The sequence below is a fragment of the Elephantulus edwardii genome, unplaced genomic scaffold (genome assembly GCF_000299155.1).
Source record: "Elephantulus edwardii isolate Elephantulus edwardi_28Jun2011 unplaced genomic scaffold, EleEdw1.0 scaffold00148, whole genome shotgun sequence".
Taxonomy (NCBI): domain Eukaryota; kingdom Metazoa; phylum Chordata; class Mammalia; order Macroscelidea; family Macroscelididae; genus Elephantulus; species Elephantulus edwardii.
Genome location: NW_006399898.1, coordinates 5517461 through 5537884, shown reverse-complemented (window position 1 = coordinate 5537884; position 20424 = coordinate 5517461). Strand labels below are relative to the sequence as shown.

Sequence of the window (20424 nt, the reverse complement as noted above, 5' to 3'; positions counted from 1 at the left end):
TCTAGAGTTTGACAGGCGGGGCGAGGGGACATACAAGCATCACTCATGTTGTCATTTAGCTTTGCAGATAATCCTTTTTTTTATGAATTTTTATTTGTAGTAACCCTCTGTCAAGCAAGTGTGTGCTGACCTTGTGCCTCTGGTCTAATTTGGATCATTCTCAATCTTTCAGACTTCTTTTACTATTCTTGCACACTTAATGTTATAGCATCAGTGTAGCTTTTACAAGCACTAGGAAACAAAATATCCTATGACCGGCTCTATCTTAATAGTCACTTTATTGCATTGATCTGGAACTGAGCCTAAAACATCTCTGGGATCTGACTGTACCTGAGCTTAAGACTCTGTTCATGACTTGGTCTTCACATCCCATGACTGGAGACAAACTCTCATTCCCTGTAAGGGGAGGGGGTGTCAGAACCCTTAGAAATTGGTTTTTCTAGACCTTGTATTGTCAGCTACCTTCACTGTGGACGCATCGTCATGCAGATCATTAACAGCTGTGGGACCAAGATAAGAGAGTGCTTTCCACACTGTGAGGTACCCTGGTGCTGACGATGGAAAGAAAGGTGAAGAGATTGTGGCAAGTCAGAACCGGAGCAACCTGGGAGGTGTAGTCACAGTCAGAGGTTGTGTTTGCTGGATGATTGAGGAAACTGGAGGCTTTTTTGCATTTGTGCTGCCAGACCGAACCTGGACTTTGTAAGTAAAACGTGTGAGTCGGCAGCAAGTATCAGACCCAGATGGTTGGTAGAAGGAGGTGCAGGAGCTGAGGGGTGGCATAGCTGACCGTGCAGCTGTCTGTCTGTCTGCTGCTGTGGTTATTATTGTTGGGGACAGTTCCCCTTTGTGAAACAGGTGGAAGTTGGACTCAGCCGCCACCCGCACGTCGTCTCTGCTCCTTTCTCAGGGGGTGTAGAACATGCTGTGACTCCCCCAGCAGTCGGGGACTCCAAGGCTTGGAGCGGCTTGTTCCAGGTCACTTAGCTGGCCTTCATTCCAGAGTTTGTGACTTCTGTCTTGGACAAATTTGGGGAAAGTTCTTGATCATACTCCTAATACTGTTATTGGGACAACCAATAGAGCGATGAATGGCTTTATAACAGAGCGATGAATGGCTTTATAACAGAGATGAATGGCTTTATAAAAGGCCTCCGTCTGTGTTCAGTTGTGTTTTTGGTGAGAGTTTATTTGGCAAATCAGGTCCCCACTAAGGCGGTTGTTGTCCAGTGACAGTCAGAATTCGCTGTGTGTCTGCTTTCTCATGACTCTCATTCCTTCAGGTGGCTCCAGTGAGATGCCTGCTCTTGGGAAGACGTGTTGTACTGACCACAAGACTCCAGTGTCTCCTTCACTCTCGCTTCTCAGTCTTGGCGCTGTTGGCATTTTGGGCTGGATGGTTCTCTGCTGTAGGGGCTGCTGTGCACTGTGGGGTGCTGGCCAGAATTCTTGGCCTCTCCTCACTCGATGCCAGTGGTACCGTGTCACCAGTTGTGAAATCTAATGATGTCTCCAGACGTGACAAGTGTCCTGTGGTGGGGGTGGCCCGCGTCACCCAGGGAACCACGAGGCTAACATGGGAGTTCGAGGCTCCCCCAGCATGGACCTCCACCTTCTGAGGGCATGCTGGCTGCTTTCCCTCGTCCCGAGAGAGTGCACTAAGTGAGTTGAGTTGGTCGCAGCTCATTTAGTTGGTTTCGACTTGCAGTGACCACGCATACAGTAGAGTAGATCACTGGCGTGGCCGTCTGCGCCCACAGACACTGTGGCCAGGTGCCTTTGAGATGATTCCATCTGCTAATGATTCCATGTGCAGAAGAGTGCACCGGCCCGGTCTGGCCACCCTCACGGTGATGGCGTGCGTGAGCTCATGGTGCAGCCATTGTGTTGCTCTGTCTTGTTAACGATCTTCCTCTGTCGTGTTGACTTTCTCCTTTGACACCCATGATGTCCCTGCAGGGACTGGCTTCCCCTGCTGACAGGAGACTTACACTCCCACGCCCTTGTCTGCCCTCCCAGTAATCTCTGTGCTTGTCCTCTGCAAAGAGCAGCCGGAGAATAGTACTGCCAGCCAAGCTCCAGTGAACGCCGAGTGCGAGGGATGCCATTCCTAAAGGCCTTATTTTGTGTCAAAGCATTTAGTCTTTACAACTGCAGTGTCTATGAGGCAGGCCTGATATTATCCCCATTGTAGGGTGTGGAAAATAAGGCAGAATGGTCCTTTTCCAAGGTCACACAGCTAGTAACAAACCAGACTCAACTTCAGAACAGATGGAAGTACCAGAATCAAACCCAGAAAGAACAGATGGAGGAACCACCATCAAATCGAGGCCAGAGATGCAGGCACCACAGTCAAGCCCAGAGAGAGCAGATTCAGGCACCACAGTCAAGCCCAGAGAGAGCAGATGTAGGAGGCTCCAGGATCAGACCGGAGGCTCCAGGGTCAAACCCAGAAGGCCGGAGGATCAAACCCAGAGAGAGCAGGTGGAGAACCGAGGCTGTCAGAGTGTCAGGATGGGGACGGTGGGAAGATGGTGCATCTAAATCCTCTCTCCGATCTGATGCCCTCACTTCTCCTCTGGCCGCAGGTACAAAAGCCATGCCAGCCAGGAGGAAGTGGAGCTTGTGCAGCAAATGGGCACCAGCATCAAGGAACGCCAGAACGTCTTCTTTGACATGGAGGCCTACCTGCCAAAGAAGAACGGGTAGGAGCTGGGGACTGGAACACCTGATCCACTCACCTTCCACCTCCCTGTGGGCATTTGAGGTCCAGAGGAAAAGAGGACATGAGGGAGGGATGTGAAAGGACTCCAGGGCTGGGTGGTGGCTTTCCCCGGAAGGACTCCTTCGAGGAACCTCTGGGGACACTGCTTCTGGCTTCACCGTCCCTTACTCCGTCTCTGCTCTTCACTTTCTTTAATCTTACTCCTCTCGCTTACTGTCATTGGATTTAAAGCCCACCCTGAATTCAGGAGGGCATCCTGGGGACATAGTCTGTAGGAAGACTACAAAGACAAGTGTCTAGTGGTTCGAATCCACCAGGCACCCGCTCAGGAGAATGACGGCCTTGTTTATAGCCTCAGAAACCCGGTGGCGGGTCAACTCTCAACCAGTTCTGACCTGAAAGTTGTGAGTTTTTTAGTTTCAATCCAAATTTTGTCTCAAGGGGCTTAATTTAAGGACATCTTTGAAAACTTTTTTCCCCAAATAAGGTCTCACTCACTGATTTTAGGTGTTCGGACAGACACCATTCAGCCCACTAGCAGGACCTCCCAGCTGTCTTCCTGTTGTCGTGAGGTGCACGTGGGGCCGTTGGGGGTCACGGTGAGCCGTGTGCACCAGGACCGCACGCAGCTGGGCGTCTTCACCGTTGCTGTTTGAGCTCGCTGACACCCCCACGGGGTCAGCCCCTCTGCGGGAGGGTCACCCTCTCTTTGTGCTGACCATGTCCTTTTCCAGCATTACGTCCTTTTGCAGAGATGGCCCCTTCCGATAACATGACCGGAGCATGTGCGACAAAGCCTCACCTCCCACGGCCGCGAGCCTGGCTGCCCTTCTCCCCAGTGGACGTGTCCATTCTGCTGCCAGGCCACGGCCTAGTCCGCATTCTGTAAAAGCAAAACGCAAGAGCTTCACTTCTCTTTTCCTTCTAGGCTCTACTTGAACCTGGTCCTGGGCAACGTGAATGTGACCCTTCTCAGCAACCAGGCCAAGTACGTGTCGTCTCTCTGGCCCGAGCGTTGTGCTCTTCTCTGCTCAGGAGAGATGGTCCCAGGCTAGGATCCTGACAGATAAAAGCACATCCGCAGGCTCACAGCTGGGCTCCAGTTTCGGTCCTTGAGGGCCACTCCTCCATGGGAGGAGCTCTGGGGAGGTTTACTTTCCTTTTACGGACTGTGCTGTGTGGACGGGCCCCTCCACGTCCCTTATCGCACAGACCTTACCGCACACTTGTCTCGTGGAAGTGGAAGCTGATCCGCTTCCAGAAGAAAGCGAACCTTGGTGTCCCAGCTTGGATAGGCTGGTTGAGCCCCTCTCCTCGGGCCCTAAACCACTGGTTCAGGGACCGTCGTCCTCTCACCGACTGTCCCCATGAATTCAAGGGCAAGGGGAGACCCCAGTGGGGGCGGTGGTCAGCCAGGGCCTGAGGCCACGTGCCGTGCGTGACCTTGGCGGGTCTGTGGCGGCAGGTTCGCCTATAAGGACGAGTATGAGAAGTTCAAGCTGTACCTGACGATCATCCTGCTCCTCGGTGCCGTGGCCTGTCGGTTCTTCCTTCACTACAGGTACGGGCTGGGCGTGCGTGCGGGGGCAGGGAGGGGGCCAGGGTCTCCTGCTTCCGCAGTATCCGAGGCGATGAGGTGAGGGGGCGTCTGAGTGAAGCTCCCAGAGCAGCCGGCGCAGTGGTTCACAGCTGTGCTGCTGAGCCTCCCCGCGAGGCAGCAGCCCCCCTTCCACACCCTCCCTCCGCGAGCCTCCTCGGGGCGCCCTGCGTGTCGAGTGGCTGAGCGCTCAGAGGCGCCGGCCTCCCGTCGCCCGGTCATGACTGTCTGCCTCCTCAGCCGGCCCGTGATGTGATTTGCCGAAAGCTGAGGCACAGGCTGCCTTTGGTGCTGGGGTCCGAGGCCTCCTAAGGGCCATGGGCTGAGGGCTGACTGCAGTCTCCACTAGACCGGCGGGCCTGGACGTTTTTCCTGCTCTATACAGGACCCTCTGCTGTGATCCCTTTCGGGGTGGACCCTCTCCGGTGATCCCTTTCAGAGCGGTCAGCAGCGGTAGCAAAGGGAAGTTGACAGTTCCGTGCAGTCCCCAGTCGTCCCATAAATACCTGTTACAGGTGCCTAGAAAGGCCGATGACAGTGCGAAAGAGGCCCGTGTGGTGTGTCCACACCGTCACCTGCTGCTGTCCAGTCCACTCGGACTCACGGGACACAGGAGAGCTGGCCCGTCAGCTTCCGAGGCCGGAATCCTTACAGAAGCCGACTGGCATCGCCGCATCCCTGGAGCGGCTGCCCCGTGGTTGACCTGCTGACCTTCTGACAAGCAGCCTGAGTCCTGGGCCGCGTGACCAGCAGCGGCTTGTATCCCTGCGGTGGGACATGGCTCAGCCACTGGACGTTATGCTGTGCTGACACGTGCTAGGAGGTGCTGGGAAGTGGGCAGCCTCGCGCTGGGGAAAAGCAGCCACAGAAGGCCACGTCCACGGTGATTTAGATGCAGTGTCTACAATGGACAAATCCCTGGACGCACGAAGTCGATTCGTAGCTCCCGGGAGCGCAGGTGCGGTGTCCTGAAGATTCCACAAACGGGTGGCTTGAACAGATTTCACACTTACAGTCAAGGAGACTCGAAGTCCAAGGTCAGGGTGCCAGCTCTCGGGAACTGACCCCGCTGCTGCCCATTACGGGTGGGGCCAGGCCTTCTCTCCTTCGCCACCTGTAGCCTCAGCGTCTGGGGGACCTGAATGTCCCCTGCCCTTCCTGTGTCCTGGACCTTCCTCTCAGAGCCCCCGGGGAGAACGTGTGCTGCTCCGGCGTGGGACACGTCCTTGGTGACGTGCTGCTTTCTTCCCCTTTAACCTCCATTGAGACAGAGGGCGTGACAGGCCACATCAGGGAGACTCTTTGCATCATATTAGGGCTGTTTTGGCCTCAGGGTGATGCATTCCCCCTTCATCCTTTACAGTTTATCAATAATAGGGGATCACTCCATATCTCCCACGTTATATCATTACAGACCTGTGTTTTCAAGGACTTGGTTTACTCTAAGCCAGGGGAGATGGGGAGCGACTAACAGTAGGTACAAGGGTGTCTTTTTGGACTTTTTGTTGTTCTGTGCCATCGAGTCACCTGTAGCTCAGCGACCCTGTGCACAGCCGCTCTGAAGCCTGCCCTGTCCTGAGCCAGTCTCACTGACTCCGACACACCTACCCCTGTTGCCCTAGTTACCGTGTCAAACCATCTCTTCCTGGGTCTTCTCTCCTGCGCTGTCCTTCCACCCTTCTGAACATGATGTCTGTCTCCAAGGACTGGTTCCTCCTGGCCACATGGCCACAGTATGTGAGACTGAGCTTCAGAATCCTTTCCTCTAAGGAGCAACTTGGTTTCACCCTCTCCAGGACAGAACTGTTAGTTCCCTTGGCGGTCTGTTGAATCTGTGTTCAGTACTCCTCTCCAACACCACGACTCAAGGGCATCTCTTAGTCGTTGCCCAGCTCTCAGGTGCATAGCAAGTGACTGAGAAGACTAGAGCCTGAATGAGGCCCAGCTGCTCCATAGGAGAAAGATGCACAGTCTCCTCCTGTGATTTAAAGTCTCTGAGAACCCATTGGAAGGTCAGCTTTGATGGAATACCAGCTTATGTATGTCAGCAAACAGATGCTGCCCTGAATGTGCTCCCCAGGTTGTGCTAGGAAAGCTGGACAATTGACTGGAAGCGATCCGTGTTTACACCCATGCCAAGAAAAGGTGACCCGACAGAGTGTGGAAATCGTCAAACACTACCACTCATTTCACACACAAGCAAAATCCTGCTGAAGATTATCCTAAAACGACTGGAACAGCACATCGACAGACCTACCAGAAATACAAGCTGGGTTTAGATAAGGCCGTGGCACTAGAGACATTGTCACAAATGTCAGGTGCATCTTAGCTGAAAGGAAAGAGTACCAGAGGAATATCGGCCTGTGTTTCATTGTTTTTTAGGGTGACAAATGTTTTGGAATTAGTGTGTTAGGTTATATAACTCTAAATAAACTCAAACCCAGTGAGTTATACACTTGAAAGGCTGTTTTATTTTATGGTGCGTGGACTGTATCTTAGTTTTTAAAAAGTTAAAAAGAAGAGCTCAGACTGCCTGCGTCTGAATCCAGGTCCCATGGCTGACTGGCTGTTTCCGCAGGCACAGGTCCTCTCTGACCCTCAGCCTCTTCATCTGTAGAACAAGGGGGTGTCGTGATGGTTAACTGAGCTAACACTGTAGGCGTCAGGGCTTAGGACAGCACCTGGCACATGGTGGTGCCCCCTGAGAACATTACGGTTATTGTTTAAGCAGGACAAGGCCCTGCTGCTGGAGGGTGAGGTGGCGGGGGCTGAGGGGCTCACCCAGAGGCTTTCAGTTTCTCCCTCTGGCCCTGGATTTTCTGCCTGAAGGGAGATGGCCAAGTACAGCTCGGGCACTTGGCCCTCGTGTCAAGGGTTCATTTCCTGGCAGCCGCTTGGCCGGGCATCCAGCTGCTGGTCTACTTACTTGATGCCCAGACAAAGGTTTTCCCGTGCCCTGGGCCCGTGCCGCCCGCTGCCTGAGGCCTGACCCGCTCTCCTGCTGGGCAGGGGCTACAGATCAGGAATGCCTGCTCACGGGCCCCACAGGAAGGGGTACAGGTCTTGAGACGCAGCAGGACCTCCGGGGCAGGACGTCCAGGGCCCTCTGAGGGTGAGCTTGTGGGGTGGCCAAGTCCTCGTGTTGTGAAGTGGTGATGGGGCAGGGCCTTCCCGAGGCTCCAAGGAGGACCATTCCTTGTCTCCAGCTTCTACTGGTTGCTGGTTACTGCCTTGCTCCAGTCTCTGTCATCATGTGGCCATTGTCCCTGCCTGTGTCAGTGTCCAGTGCTGGGCCTCCTGGCCTGTCCATGTGGCCTTGGACTGAGCCCTTAGCTTCCGTGCTTCTGTCTGTCTGCTGTTCCTCATCCCCCCCCCCTCGTCCCCACTCTACGGGCCCTCTGGTCTTCAGGAGGCATCACGGAGGCAGCTGGCGGGTCGGAAGCTGCGTCCTCCCACCTTCAGACCAGGACCTCCTCAGGGTTGAGCCAGGTAGAAGTAATCAGGTCCAGCTCTGGGCATTCCTGTGCTTACCAGCTGTGTGGTCTGAGATGTCCAGCTCCCCGCTCTGAGCCTCAGTTTCCTCATCAGTAAAATGGGGAGTTATTGTCAGGTGCCTTTAAGTTGGTTCAGACTCACAGCGATGTTAGGGGCAGCCGGTCCTGCACCGGCCACAGCTTGCTGTGCTCAGGTCCGTGTTGCAGCCACGGTCAGCCCATCTCACCAGGGTCCTCCCCACCCTTGCAGGTCTGACAGAGCCCCAAGGAGGTCACACAGGGTGTTCCCAATATGCTAGAGTCTCGGAATTTCTGTTCTGGTGGTTCTGTTTTCATGAATCGAGTTCCCCTTCCCCTTTACCTTCTCATCTTTGTTTTAAAGGAATTTACTGACAGTTGAGTCTCCTGTGGGTGATTTGTGTGGGTTTTTTTTTAAGAAGCACAGTATTCACAGATTTGTTTTTTTAATTTTGTGAACTGGTGGTCATTTAGCTAAAAAGGTGGCCTCAGGGCTAGTTTTGGTTCAGAGTCTACGGAGTCGCTCAGGGCGAGCTTTCCAGCCTCCACTGCTCCAGGGTGTCTGGATTTTTAAGAACTTGACGTTTGCTCCTCAGTTTTCCCCCATTTCTTAGGAGGATGTGTTCTGAGGCCCGATGAGAATGGACGCTTGTGGTTGCTGGGCTCCGTCCGGGTCTTGTTGCACTGAGATGTCCATGTGTGTCCTGGAAGCTAATTTTTCTCTTTGAATCTTTCATTTCCTCTTCCTTTTTCTTTTGTTCCACATGCACGGCCACTTGCAGCCTTTGAAGAGCCCAGGCACTGCTCCCCAGACTAGACTGCAGAACAGAACTCTGTGAACGATAACCGTTGCTCAGAACAGAACTCTATGAATGATAACTGTTGCTCAGAACAGAACTCTGTGAACCATACTGTGACAGTTAACCTGGGTGTTCAGGAAACTCCAGCAACGAACACTTACTCCCCAGGGTGTTAGGATTCATGAAGAATTTACTACCTTAGAACAACCTTCTACATAAGATCATAGGACACCCTTGGCTCAGGGCTACGGCTCAGAAGCCAGGCAGGTCTAGAAAAGGACAAGTGGAAGCAGTTTACACAGAGGTGAACTGGGAAGAATGCTGTTCCATTGTGAGAGTTCAAATCCGTGTCCCAAACCAAAATCTGTATGACTCATTGAATGGAAAACCCGTATCTCTGTACACTTCCGCTCACATTACAGTGAAGGGAAAGAATTCAGCAGGTTGCTAAGGGTGATAGGACAGAGGGACCTCAGGGAGGGCTTGGAGGACAGGTGGGATGGCAGATGGCAGGTGGCAGGACAGGTGGGACGATGCTTGGGGGCCACGCCTTCTAGGAGGAAGGGGTGGTGACTGGGAAGCCAGCTCCCTGCCTTCCTGGGGTCCGGTTGGGGAATTGCAGGGACAGGGCTTCCCCAGGAAACCCCAGTGCCTATCTTGTTTCTCTCTTGCGGTTGGGGTTGGGTCACCCGTCCCTGGTTGTCACGCTCCTTGTCTTCGACAGGGTGACAGACGAAGTCTTCAACTTCCTGCTCGTGTGGTACTACTGCACCCTGACCATCCGGGAGAGTATCCTCATCAGCAATGGCTCGAGGTAACGGGGGGACAGGCCGGGGGCCCACCATCTCCTGGGGGTGCGACACATGTGACTGCTCACGTCTGCTCTGTCCCACCCACGGCGTCCGCCAGACCTTGTCACAGGCCCACACTCTCTGCACGTTTTAAACCACCCTTTTTCATTTAAATGATTATGAATTACTGCTTGTTGTTGATTGCCTTTGAGTCGAGCATGACTCAAAGGCCTGAAGCCCCTCTACAACCATCGACATTTATCAAAGTTCATAGTTTCCGGAAGCATGCTGTTTAGGAAGTGGGTGCCACTCCTGCTTCCAAAGTGAATTACTTAAAAAGGAAAAATTATGAAGGAAACCCAGTGTCATTTGCAGAAAAAAGGAGAGTGTTGAAATATTATCCTTTTGTTGTGTATTCTCAATACAGTTGAGCTGAGTGACCCTTGCTCCCTGAAGGCTCTGAGGCTGCCTCCTGTGCGTGCGTGCGTGCGTGCGTGCGTGTGTGTGTGTGTCTGAAAAGGGAGATGAGCCAATCAGGAGCATCGTTAAAGATACCCGAGCTCGTAACTGAGGCTCTGGCCTGGTGGTGAGAAGCTGCACTGCGATCCCAGAGGTACAGAGTATCCCCCCGCTTCTCCGCGGGATAAGCCTGGGGGTCTCCTCTGTGCCCTTTACTGCCTCTGAAAAGCCACTGGAGGGTCACTCTGACTTGATACATCACAGCAGTGGAGACTATTCGAATCAGGACATGGAGGGAAGGTCGGGAGAGGTCATGTCCCCCAGCACCATCTGAGGTTGGACGGTCAGTGCCCCGTGCTCGGGAAGCATTGGAGGAGAAGACCCCCCGACAAGTAACACCGGTGGTGGTGTGCAGTCAAGTCAGGGTTTGTTCACACCGGACGGCACTGGGTACAACGAGGACAGCAGAACGAAACGCTGCCCAGGCCCTGCGGTGTCTCAGTCCTTGCTGCTTGAGCCCCTAGTTGCAGCCACTGTGCCAATCCGTAATACTCAGAGTTCTTGATTTTAGAGAGAATAGTGTCAAGGACGTCAGCGCAAAGACTAAGGTGCGCCTCATCAAGGTCTTCAGTTGCTGCTTGTGTGTGTGGAAGCTGGACAGGAAGGAAGCCAGGACAGGAGATGGTGCCGTAGAATTGTAGTGTGCAGAGCGCGGAGGGCCCCACGGGCTGCGGAAGCCAGCCAGCCAGCCAGGGCGTTCCTTAACGGCGAAGAGCGTGGCTGTGGACTTCGTCTCCTTACTTTGAGCGTATTGTCAGAAAGGGCCAGTCCTTGGACAAAGACATGATGGTGGGAAAAGTGGAGGGCAGTGAAGGAGAGGAAGATTCAGCGAGGAAACCTCCAGGCATGGTGAGCCTGGTGGACCTCCTGACGGTGGGGCAGGATCGACCGGCTGTCCAGCCGCTGCCCATAGCGTTACAGGAAGTCAGGCCTGTCCTGGCAGCAGCCAGTGTGAGTGTCTTTCTGCTCCTAGGTGGTTCCGGGGGGGGGACTTGGGGCGCGATGGAGCCAGGCAGTTGACAGGGACCTAGGTGTTCCCCTCCTGTGTCCACAGGCGACAGATCTTGGCCCTTCACCCTTTGACTGGACTCAGTTGTACTCTCTCAAGACCCTGTGTACAACAGCTCTGAAGCTTTCCGATTTACTTGGAATTTTTGGTTGGAACCGTGTTTTCTGTAATAGAAGGCATCTTGAAGAAAAGCAATTTCTGTTAATACAGACTGAAAAAAGCCCCGGTAGCACAGTGGCTACTGCCCAGCGGCTGAGCTCGGCAGTTCAGTCCCCACTGCTCTGCAGGTGAGGAGGAGGCCGTCTAGAGACGCCAGGCTTGGACACTCAGAGGGGCATTTCTGGGTCTGACGGGGTGGCTAGAATCAGGACCCACTCAGAGGCTGTGGGTGTGGATTATGGTAGTGAGACACCGCAGGGGGTCCTCAGGGCTGAGGGTAGTCAAATGAGGTGAGGTATCTTCAGACTCATGCAGGCCCCCATTAAATGGCAGGATGCCCTAAGAGTGGGATCGTGGCTTCCCACTAAATCTCACATGTGGGAGGTGTTGGTGGGCCGCATTTCCCAGGGGTCATGAAGAGTTAAGAATGCTGAGAGCTGTCACATGACCAGCTACTTGTAGTCTTTTACACTTTAGTAAGAGTTACTCTGCTCAGCTTTTTTCCTAGTTGCCAAGCTCTGGATGAAGGGGATGGGGGTTACCATGGAGAATGCAGCAGGGTTGAGTGAGGGTCCCTACAAGAGTAGGGTACACTCAAAAGATGGAGAGGGGAAGGAAGCCGAATGGCTTCTGTCCCCATAGCAGGAAGTGGGGTCCTTCCCGAGGCCCCTCTGGAGCTCAGGCTGGGCGGTGGTGCAGGAGGGCGGTCCTTGAGCAGAGGGTGGTCCCTGAGCTCAGGCTTGGGGGCGGTTCGCGTACATTTACTGACAGCAGGTGGGGATCCGGAGAGAATTCAGTCTGGGTCTTCTGAGCCCCCAGAGGCTCTATAGACCATGTACCTTTTTAGGGGCCTCTCTCCCACCACGTGGGCCCAGGAATCACAGGCTGGTGCTGTGGTACCGTTGCTCCAGTGGGGGCAGTGGGGGGACAGCGCGGCATGAATGGTCCACCTCCAGGCCGCTCAGCCTTGTGCCTCATCCAGTAGAGACTCAGCTTCCCCCACAGGCTGAGGGCGGGGGGCACGGTGAGCCCTCCCCTCCTACTGGGCATCTTGCCCAGAGAGCACAGAAGGGAGGGACCCCAGTGAGAGAGCACCGTGTCTCTCATCTGAAGCCCCTGCAGCCAGCTCGCGGATCAGACGCAGCGCCCACCCATCCTTGCCGAAGCGAGAGGATCTCAAGCCGTAGGATGAAGCGAGGCCACACTGCAGTTCTCGGAAGAGCAGAGCCAAGAGGTGGGCTACCTGCATGTCTCCAGGCCTGTTTGGCTCCGACTGGATCATGTCCCTGCTCCTGGTCACACCTGAGCGCAGGTGGACATGGCCGGGCCCAGGAGCGCAGGTGAAGATAGTCAGGCCCAAGAGTGCAGGTGGACGTGGCCGGGCCCAGGAGCGCAGGTGGACGTGGCCGGGCCCAGGGGTGAAGGTGGAGACAGCCATGCTCTGGAGCGCAGGTGGACATGACCAGATCCCAGGGGCCACGCTGGGAAGAACCACTCTCCACTCCCCGAGGCAGGTGAGCTGTGCCTTGCTGTGGTGTGAAGTGAGAGGCCGCTGTGAGTCAGTCTGCATCTGACTTGGGCCGTGTCCACAGTGGGAGGACAGAGGGACCCGGAGTCAGGGCTGAGACCGAGGCTCGTACGGCTTGGCAGGTACCTCTTGACTGCCCTTCACGTGGGGGCTCCACACCTCTGCTGATGGAACACTGACCCCTCGGTATCTGGACTGATAGTCAAGAGGACCATGGGGTGCGGAGAATGATGGACGCCTCGGCCTGTCCCTGTGTGCTCCCATAGCACCTGTGAGACCTGCCACCACGTCAGCTGTCCTGTCCCGGCTGAACCTCCAGGATGCCAGGCCATTCACTTGAAGGATTTATTGAGTGCCAACTGTTATATGGCCCTGTTTGTGCCAGAAATTGTTTTTTTAAAGAAATCCTTCCCATTGAATCCATTTCAGCCCCACTTTCCTGGCTGTAAATGTTTATGTTTACTCAAGGACCGGCTGAAACCGAGGAGGACCTGAAGCGCTTGCTGCAGAAAGTCAAGCACTGTAGTCTTCTTGCATGGAAACTGTTAAACAGCAGCCTTCAGTATGGGGAGAAGCTCAACATCAAGAAGACAGAGATTCTCACCGCTGGGCCAGTTGGCAGCACCATGATGGATCGAGAAAAGAGTGAAGTTGTTAATAGTTACAGCTGGCTCGCCTCCACAGTCAACACTCTTGGCACCAGCAGTCAGGAAATCAAAAGACGAATTGCATTGGTAAAATCTGCTGCCAGGGACCTTTCCAGGGTACTGAGAAGCAATGATGTCACTCTAGAGACTAAGGTGCACCTGATCCAGGCCATGGTCTTCGCAGTTACTTGCTGTGCATCAGAGAGCTGGACAGTGACTAAGGATGACAGAAGAAGACTTGATGCCTCTGAGCTGTGGTGTTGGAGAAGAGTCTTGAATATACGGTGGAGCGCTGAGAAAACAAGTAAGTCTGTCTTGAAGAGGGTGAAACCAAGTTTCTCATTGTTGGCTAGGATTTTGAAGCTCCGCCTCACATACTTTGGGCACGTGGCCAGAAGGGACTGGTCCTTGGAGAAGGACATCATGCTCCAAATGGTGGAGGGACAGTGCAGGAGAGGAAGACTCCGGATGACAAGGATTGATAAAATAACTAGGGCAGTGGCGGTTGGAGTCAGCGAGACTGGCTCAGGGCAGGGCAGGCTTCAGAGCTGTCATACACAGGGTCACGGTGAGTTGCAGGCTACTCAATGGCACATAACAGCAACAACATGGACCGGCTAGTAGATTTGAACTGTCAGCCTTTGGTTAGCATGTGTCATTCCTGGGCTCCTTATCAAGAATACAGAGCATATCAAATTGTCTCCCGCCGTTCGGGCAGCCTCCCCGGCTGGGGCTGAGACACGTAAGCTTATTGTCCAAAGTCACATGAGGTCTGTGATGATGAGAAGACGCGATGACTGAGGGCTACTTCCTGCCATCACTCTTGCTTGGGCTGTTAGCGTTTGAGTTTGGGTTTTTATGTATTAATGAGAATGTACACAACAAATCGTACAGCAGTCACCTGATTCCAGGTGGACCGTCAGTGACACGGATTACATTCTTTGAGCTGTGCATCTGTCCTCACCCCCTTTTTCTGGGTTGGCCCAGCAGCCCCCTTAACGTGAACTCACCACCCTCAGCTTCCTGTCGGATACTTAGAGTTGCTCCTGTCAGTTTTCTCCTGTAGATAGATCTGCGTTGGGGTGAGGCGTGCTTCCCTCCAAGCCAGAGGGGTCCCCAGCAGCTTGGTGTAGCCACTGAGAGCTCAGCTGGGGGGCCTTGCGTTACTGCGTGTGCTCCAACCAGCACGAAGGAAGCCAGAGATGCGCCTCACTGTGACCGGCCGGCACTTCTGTCACTAGAAGGACGTTGGCTTCACCTGATTGGACTCGAGTTCCCGTCAGGTGAACCATCCAAGACGTGCACACAGCAGGAACCACGTGAATCCTTCTTGTGTAAACCAGAAAGGCTCATCGTGATCTTCGTGTGACACAGAGCAGGACGGTCAAGGTAGCCAGTCCCCACTCTTAGGACAGCCATGGTTCAGGTTCGAAGGTGCTCAGACCCTCCCCACCTGCTTGGTGTTCTCTGTAGGCTCGCCCCGATTTCAGCAGAGTGAAGCATTTCATCGTGGGGCGTCACCCACCCACTCACTGCCGTGCTCAAGCCCATGGTTGGGGGCCCCCCGTGTCAGTTCACCTCAGGAGGATCTTGTCTCTTTTGCGAACCTTCTGTTTCACCAAGGGACGTGCAGATTGAAACCTTGACACCCCAACTTCCACTTACCTAAGAGTGGCAGAAATGTTACAGGTTGGTGTGTGGTGTGGTTGATGATCTTGGGACCCAGGTACACCCCTGGACACGGCTGATGGTGTGTGTAAGCTGGTGTGGCTGGGGAGAGGGTGCTGGACAAGCCACAGCGCACCTGGCCTCTCCTTGGGCACCCCACTTCTCGGAAGCCACCTGGAGGGGCATGGCATGAGGGGACTTCACAGGGTGCCACCGCAGCGTCCCTGACATGCAGCAGCGGCACCCCTTAGGATGACAGGTGTCATCTAAAGGACCTCAGAGCTGCAGGTCCCGACCTGGGCCTTGATCTCGAAAAGCAGGATGATTTTAGCTAAAAAGGAAACCTCACCCCGCACCTCACCCCACACCTCACCCCTTGGACCCGTGCCTCACGATTGCTCTGTTTTGTGAGTCGTGACCACCCTGGACCTCCACTCCAAGTCCTGGAAGATTGAGGTCCATCTCCTGGCCCCCAGCCCCTACTGTGCAGGGTTTGGGGGTGGTAGCAAAGCAGCTGAGTCCTGGACGAGCTGGTTCAGTGACGCTCTATCTTTAAGAGTTTGGAGGCTCCAGCCCCTTGCCGCTGGGCCGCCTCAGCTCCGGGCAGCAGTGAGAGCCAGGCCTGACATCTCACTGTGGGGGGCCTTCAGCTGGGGGTCCTCCGAGTCTGAGAACAGGGTCTTCCCAGCCTCTGGACGGGAGTGGACGGGGCGGGTGTCCCGGGTGCACAGCCCTGGGGAGAAACTCTCTCTGAGCTGCTGTGTTTGTGGACTATCTGCTGTACACCTGTTCCGGGCGGGAGGCAGGCAGGCCCTTCAAAGACAGGACGTGGTCCTCAGTTGTCTGGAATGAACGTGTCTGTGGAGTTAAAGTACACCTAAAATGAGTGAAATATGCGCCCCCCACGGCAGGCTTCAGAGAAATGGTGGGTCTGGCCCCCGGTCACCGTCAGGCGACAGTGGTGTGGCTTCTTGGCCCCCTGCTGCCGCTGAGTCTGTTCCCACTCGGCGGACCCCACTGGGGCTCAGAGGCTTCCAGTCTTAGCGGGAGGAGACTCCGTCTCTCCCTCCCAGCACGTGGTGGGTGGGAACTGCTGAGCTTTGAGGTAGCGGCCCAGCGTGTGATGCAGGGTGCCACCACGCCTCCCCCGTGCGCGGTAACATGACAGAAGCGTGAGATACTGAAAGAGAATTACACAGGATGTGGTGCAGACATGAAGCGCCTCGCCCTTGCTCTAAGAATGGCACCCGTGAACTTGATGGAGGGTTCTGTCTGTTAACAAAAGGCAGCGTCCAGGCGGAGCAGGGAAGCACAGGAATGTGGGGTTCTCTGTAGTGTTGGGGCTCAACAAGCACCCTACTCCAGGATGCGGGCTGTCGGGGCTGTGGCATTTCAGGTCATGCTTGAGAAAGGCCTCGTGGGCAGGGGACGTGGCAGTCAAGCACGGGTCCTGGGCTTTGAGGACGGCTGGTATGAAGCTGGGGTGGCCTTGGGTTTGGCAGGTTCAAGGGACAGGAGATGAGATGAGGAGCACTTCAGGGGAGGGGAAGGAAGGGCGGGGAAGGTGACACGAAGTGGGAGGGGCCTGACGGGTCTCTGAGCATCTGCATGGGTGGGGGGTGACTGTAGGGTGGGTCAGCCGGCTGGTTAACTAGTTGGCATCAGGGCCATCCCAGGGCATGATGACCCCACGTCTGTCCCGCACCTGTGTCACGAGCAGGACATAGCTGACTTGGGGAAGTAAACAGCTAGTCTGTCATCATGGACACAGGGTGGCCGCCGGCCCTCGGAGCCCTTGAACCATTAACGTCGCTTGGCATCGCTTGGGCCCATTTCTGGTTCCAAGAACTGCTCCAGGGCTGCCACCAAGAACTAGGGTTACGGCGCCTCCACGTTCCTCTGCCTGAGCTCCCCTCTCTCCTCTCAGGATCAAAGGCTGGTGGGTGTCTCACCACTACGTGTCCACGTTCCTGTCGGGAGTAATGCTGACGTGGTGAGTAGCCGCCTCCTGGTGGGAGCGGTGGGGCCAGGCCTGGAGGAAGCTGAGGCTGGGCCAGGGGGCTGGCTGTGGGGTCTCACCGGCTGGGGGTCTCTGTGGAGTGGGGGCTTCAGCACGGGCTGCCTCGTTCTAGAAAGGACTTGAAACAGCTGCTTAGCGTGTTCCCCTCTGTTCTCAACCACGAGTCGCTCACTTAAGGAGGAAGGGCTGGGGTCCCGATCTCGCTGCAGCCCGGCTGTCTCTCCAGGTTGTGGCGGAGACGGGCTCAGAGCGCTTGGACTTCTAACAGGCCAGCAGCTAGACCAAAGGACAGTCCCATCTGTCGGGGACGGTCCTCGTGAGCCAAGGGCCCAGCTTTGGGGGGGATGATCATGTGAAGCAGTGAGGGAGAAAGGGGTCAGCTGGGTCTGCCCTGGCCATCAGTGGGGTGACAGGTGTCCAACCAGATGGCCCTCACGCTGGAGTGGAGCCAGCCCAGGCTGACTTCTGGCCCGTCCCCTCAGCTTGGCCTTTCCTGTCTCTCCAGGCCCAATGGACTGATTTATCAGAAGTTTCGAAACCAGTTTTTAGCCTTTTCCATTTTTCAGAGTGAGTACCTGTGCCCAGGGCCGGGGGCAGTCCTTCAGGGCGGGGGTGGCCTGGGGAGACATCGCTGTGCCTCTGGGGTGCCCTGGCCAGCATGGGGAGGGAGGGCCCGAGGAAACCCAGAAAAGAGCCGTTGTACCCCAAGATCAAGGCCGTCTACCCCACCACTGGAGCCCTGGTCACGGCCCCACCCTTACCCAGCCCAAGCCAGCCCATGGGGGGACCTTTGGGGACGTGGGACACCCACTCTGCTCTCCAGCTTTGAAGAAGTCCTCGGGGGACTCACTGACCTTGTGCATCACAGGTTGAGCTGCGCGTGTCCACTTACATGTGGGGTCCCCCTGGTGTAAGGGGGGCCCTGGAGGCGCAGTGGTCCAGAGCACCCACGTGGCTTCCAGCTCTGTAGAGCACTTGCCCTCTGGCCCCAGGGGAGCTGAGCTTCGAGTGGCCTCTCGGGAAGTGGGGACTGTGACGCAGTGGCCTTGTGGCTCTCCTCAGCCCACCGGACGTGATACATCACAGTCTACAGGGATGACGAGGGGTTCGGCGTCAGGGATGGGCTGGGATCGGTGCTGCCCTGACACTGAGTTCAGGAGTCAGCTGTCCCTGTCTGGTTAAAGAGGTCTGATTTCACCAATAACTTAGAGGAACCTAGTAGACTATGTCCTGAGTGAAACGGGTCAGGTACTGAAGGACAGACAGACACGTACGAGTCCTGCAGAGGTGCTGCGGGACACAGCCCTGGCCAGCTGCTCCTGAAGGCTCACAGCCGTGGAGTCCCCGTTCTGCTCTGCACCACGGGGTCCCTGTGATTTAGGACTGACTCAGGCTACAAACAACAGAGTTTATTTTACACGCAGGAAATCCTTCCATACACTGACCTTGTTTACAGCCTTGTCTAACGATTTATCATGAGTTCAAATGATCCTACCTTCTCCTCAGCCCCTCTGGGCAGGGCACAGCTCTCCCCGCACGGTGCCAGCCACCGCGGCATACCGCCAGCCCCAGCAGGCTCTGTGGAGTACCTGGTACATGTCCAAGAAAGCTCCACAGGTTTCCAGTCTAGAACTGTGTTGTATCACAGCCAAGGGATAAATCATCAGGGCAGATGGGGGCAGTGTGTGTGTGTATGTGTGAGAGAGTGGGAGGAGAAAGTTCTAGAATGGGCAGAGGCTTGGCACAAGGCCTCCGAGAGGACCCCTGTAGATCGGGGTAGAATCAGTTGCCCCGTCGGGTCCCCAGAGCTGTCGTCGTCACAGGAACAAACTGTTCCGTTTCTCTGCTGAGCAGCGAGCTGGTGAGTTGGAGCTGCGGGGTGGGCAGTACCCGCTCGGCCTGGGGTTCAGGACCGGCTGTGGCGCTGGCCGGTGGCCCTGGCGGTGTCTGTCCACCCTGCCGGGCTCCATCCTGAGCGTGGCGGTCCCCCTGCAGGCTGCGTCCAGTTCCTGCAGTACTATTACCAGAGGGGCTGCCTGTACCGGCTGCGCGCGCTGGGCGAGCGGAACCACCTGGACCTCACGGTGGGTGAGTAGCAGTGCCCAGCGGCACCCTCCCCACCCGAACCTGGCCCGGGATCCTGGCCCAGCAGGAGCAGAGCCAGCCTCCTCGGTGCATGTCCACAGGCGCCACGTGCTGGCCGCAGAGGCTGGTCCTCCCTGTGGTGTGCGCGGAGATGCCAAGTGCCGTACACTTGTGCCACGTGTAACTGCGTGTGCCTGGACACGCTCTGGTGGGTGCCTGGTGCCCATTCATGCCCAGGGAGGTGCTCAGGAGAGGCGACACCACAGCCTCCTCTGAACACCTGGCACTAATCTTGGCTAGGTTTTCAGTGTCCTGGAAAGGACTGCATCCGATTAGAACGACACAGGACGGGCCTCGTGTGCTGCCCCCTTGGCCACATCTCCCTTGTGTGCCTGGGACGGTGTTCATCTCCCGCGTTTGTTCCTGGGGTGCCTGTCTGTGCCCACCCTTTTCATTTTATGAACTCGAGCACCTGCTTGTCCTCGGAGACAGTGAGCCCTGCTCATGGGTGCACGGACGTGGTGCGCCTGGCAAGGCCCCCGTGGTGACCCTCCGTGGTCCAGCCCAGGCCCAGTGGTGGTGGTGGGAGGAGGTACTCGGCCAGCGTTTAAGATCCGGCTGCCTCCACTGGGGCTTGTACGGAGGGAAATGAGGGTGCAGTGTGCTGTGACGGGTTGAGTTCACGTCTGAGCACGCACACAGGCTCCTTCAGGCAGCTTGACGTCCAGGAACCGTCAGGCCCCAGGACAGCGCTTTGCCCGCCCTCAGTCACTTCCATTGGGAGCGCTCGTCCACGGTGACAGGCTTGTCCTCGCTTGGATGACTGTAGGGCAGCTGGCCTGGCCAGGCAGCGGGTGCCGGGGGATCCTGGGTCTGGGCCCTGACGCGTCGTCCTCTCTGCAGAAGGCTTCCAGTCATGGATGTGGCGAGGGCTCACCTTCCTCCTACCTTTCCTCTTCTGTGGCCACGTGAGTCCTCCTGGGACTGGGCCAGGCTGGATCCTGGGGGTAGGACAGCCCTGGGGTCCAGGGGATGTGGGGGAGGGGACAGCGTGGCCTAGCTCTGCCCTCTTATCTGCCCGTGCCCAGGTGCCCTGGTTGGTGTTGGACCTGGAGTGGCTTGGGTGGTCATCTCCAAAGCATGGGAAATGAGGGGTGGGACTGGCTCCCTCTCCTCTCAGGCAGGGAGGTTGGGCAGGGGGAGCTGAGCAGTGGGCCTGAACAGGAGGACTGACCAGGGGCCTGGGCAAGGGGGCTGGGCCGGAAGAGCTGAGCAGAGGACCTGGCCAGGGGGCCTGGGCAGCAGGGCTGAGCAGAGGGCCGGGCAGCAGGGCTGAGCACAGGGCCGGGCAGCAGGGCTGAGCA

The 20424-nt window shown here is 56.2% G+C and overlaps 1 protein-coding gene across 1 annotated transcript in view; it reads left to right on the top strand.

The window, feature by feature from the left end:
• Positions 1 to 20424, top strand: part of TMEM120B (transmembrane protein 120B) — a 44989-nt gene that overhangs the window by 23534 nt on the left and 1031 nt on the right. The window contains exons 3-10 of the mRNA XM_006894649.1: positions 2589 to 2705; positions 3654 to 3713; positions 4191 to 4286; positions 9359 to 9448; positions 16883 to 16948; positions 17481 to 17542; positions 18971 to 19063; positions 19964 to 20028. Of these exons, the coding sequence (XP_006894711.1) occupies positions 2589 to 2705; positions 3654 to 3713; positions 4191 to 4286; positions 9359 to 9448; positions 16883 to 16948; positions 17481 to 17542; positions 18971 to 19063; positions 19964 to 20028 (649 nt within the window). The remainder of the gene's footprint in view (positions 1 to 2588; positions 2706 to 3653; positions 3714 to 4190; positions 4287 to 9358; positions 9449 to 16882; positions 16949 to 17480; positions 17543 to 18970; positions 19064 to 19963; positions 20029 to 20424) is intronic.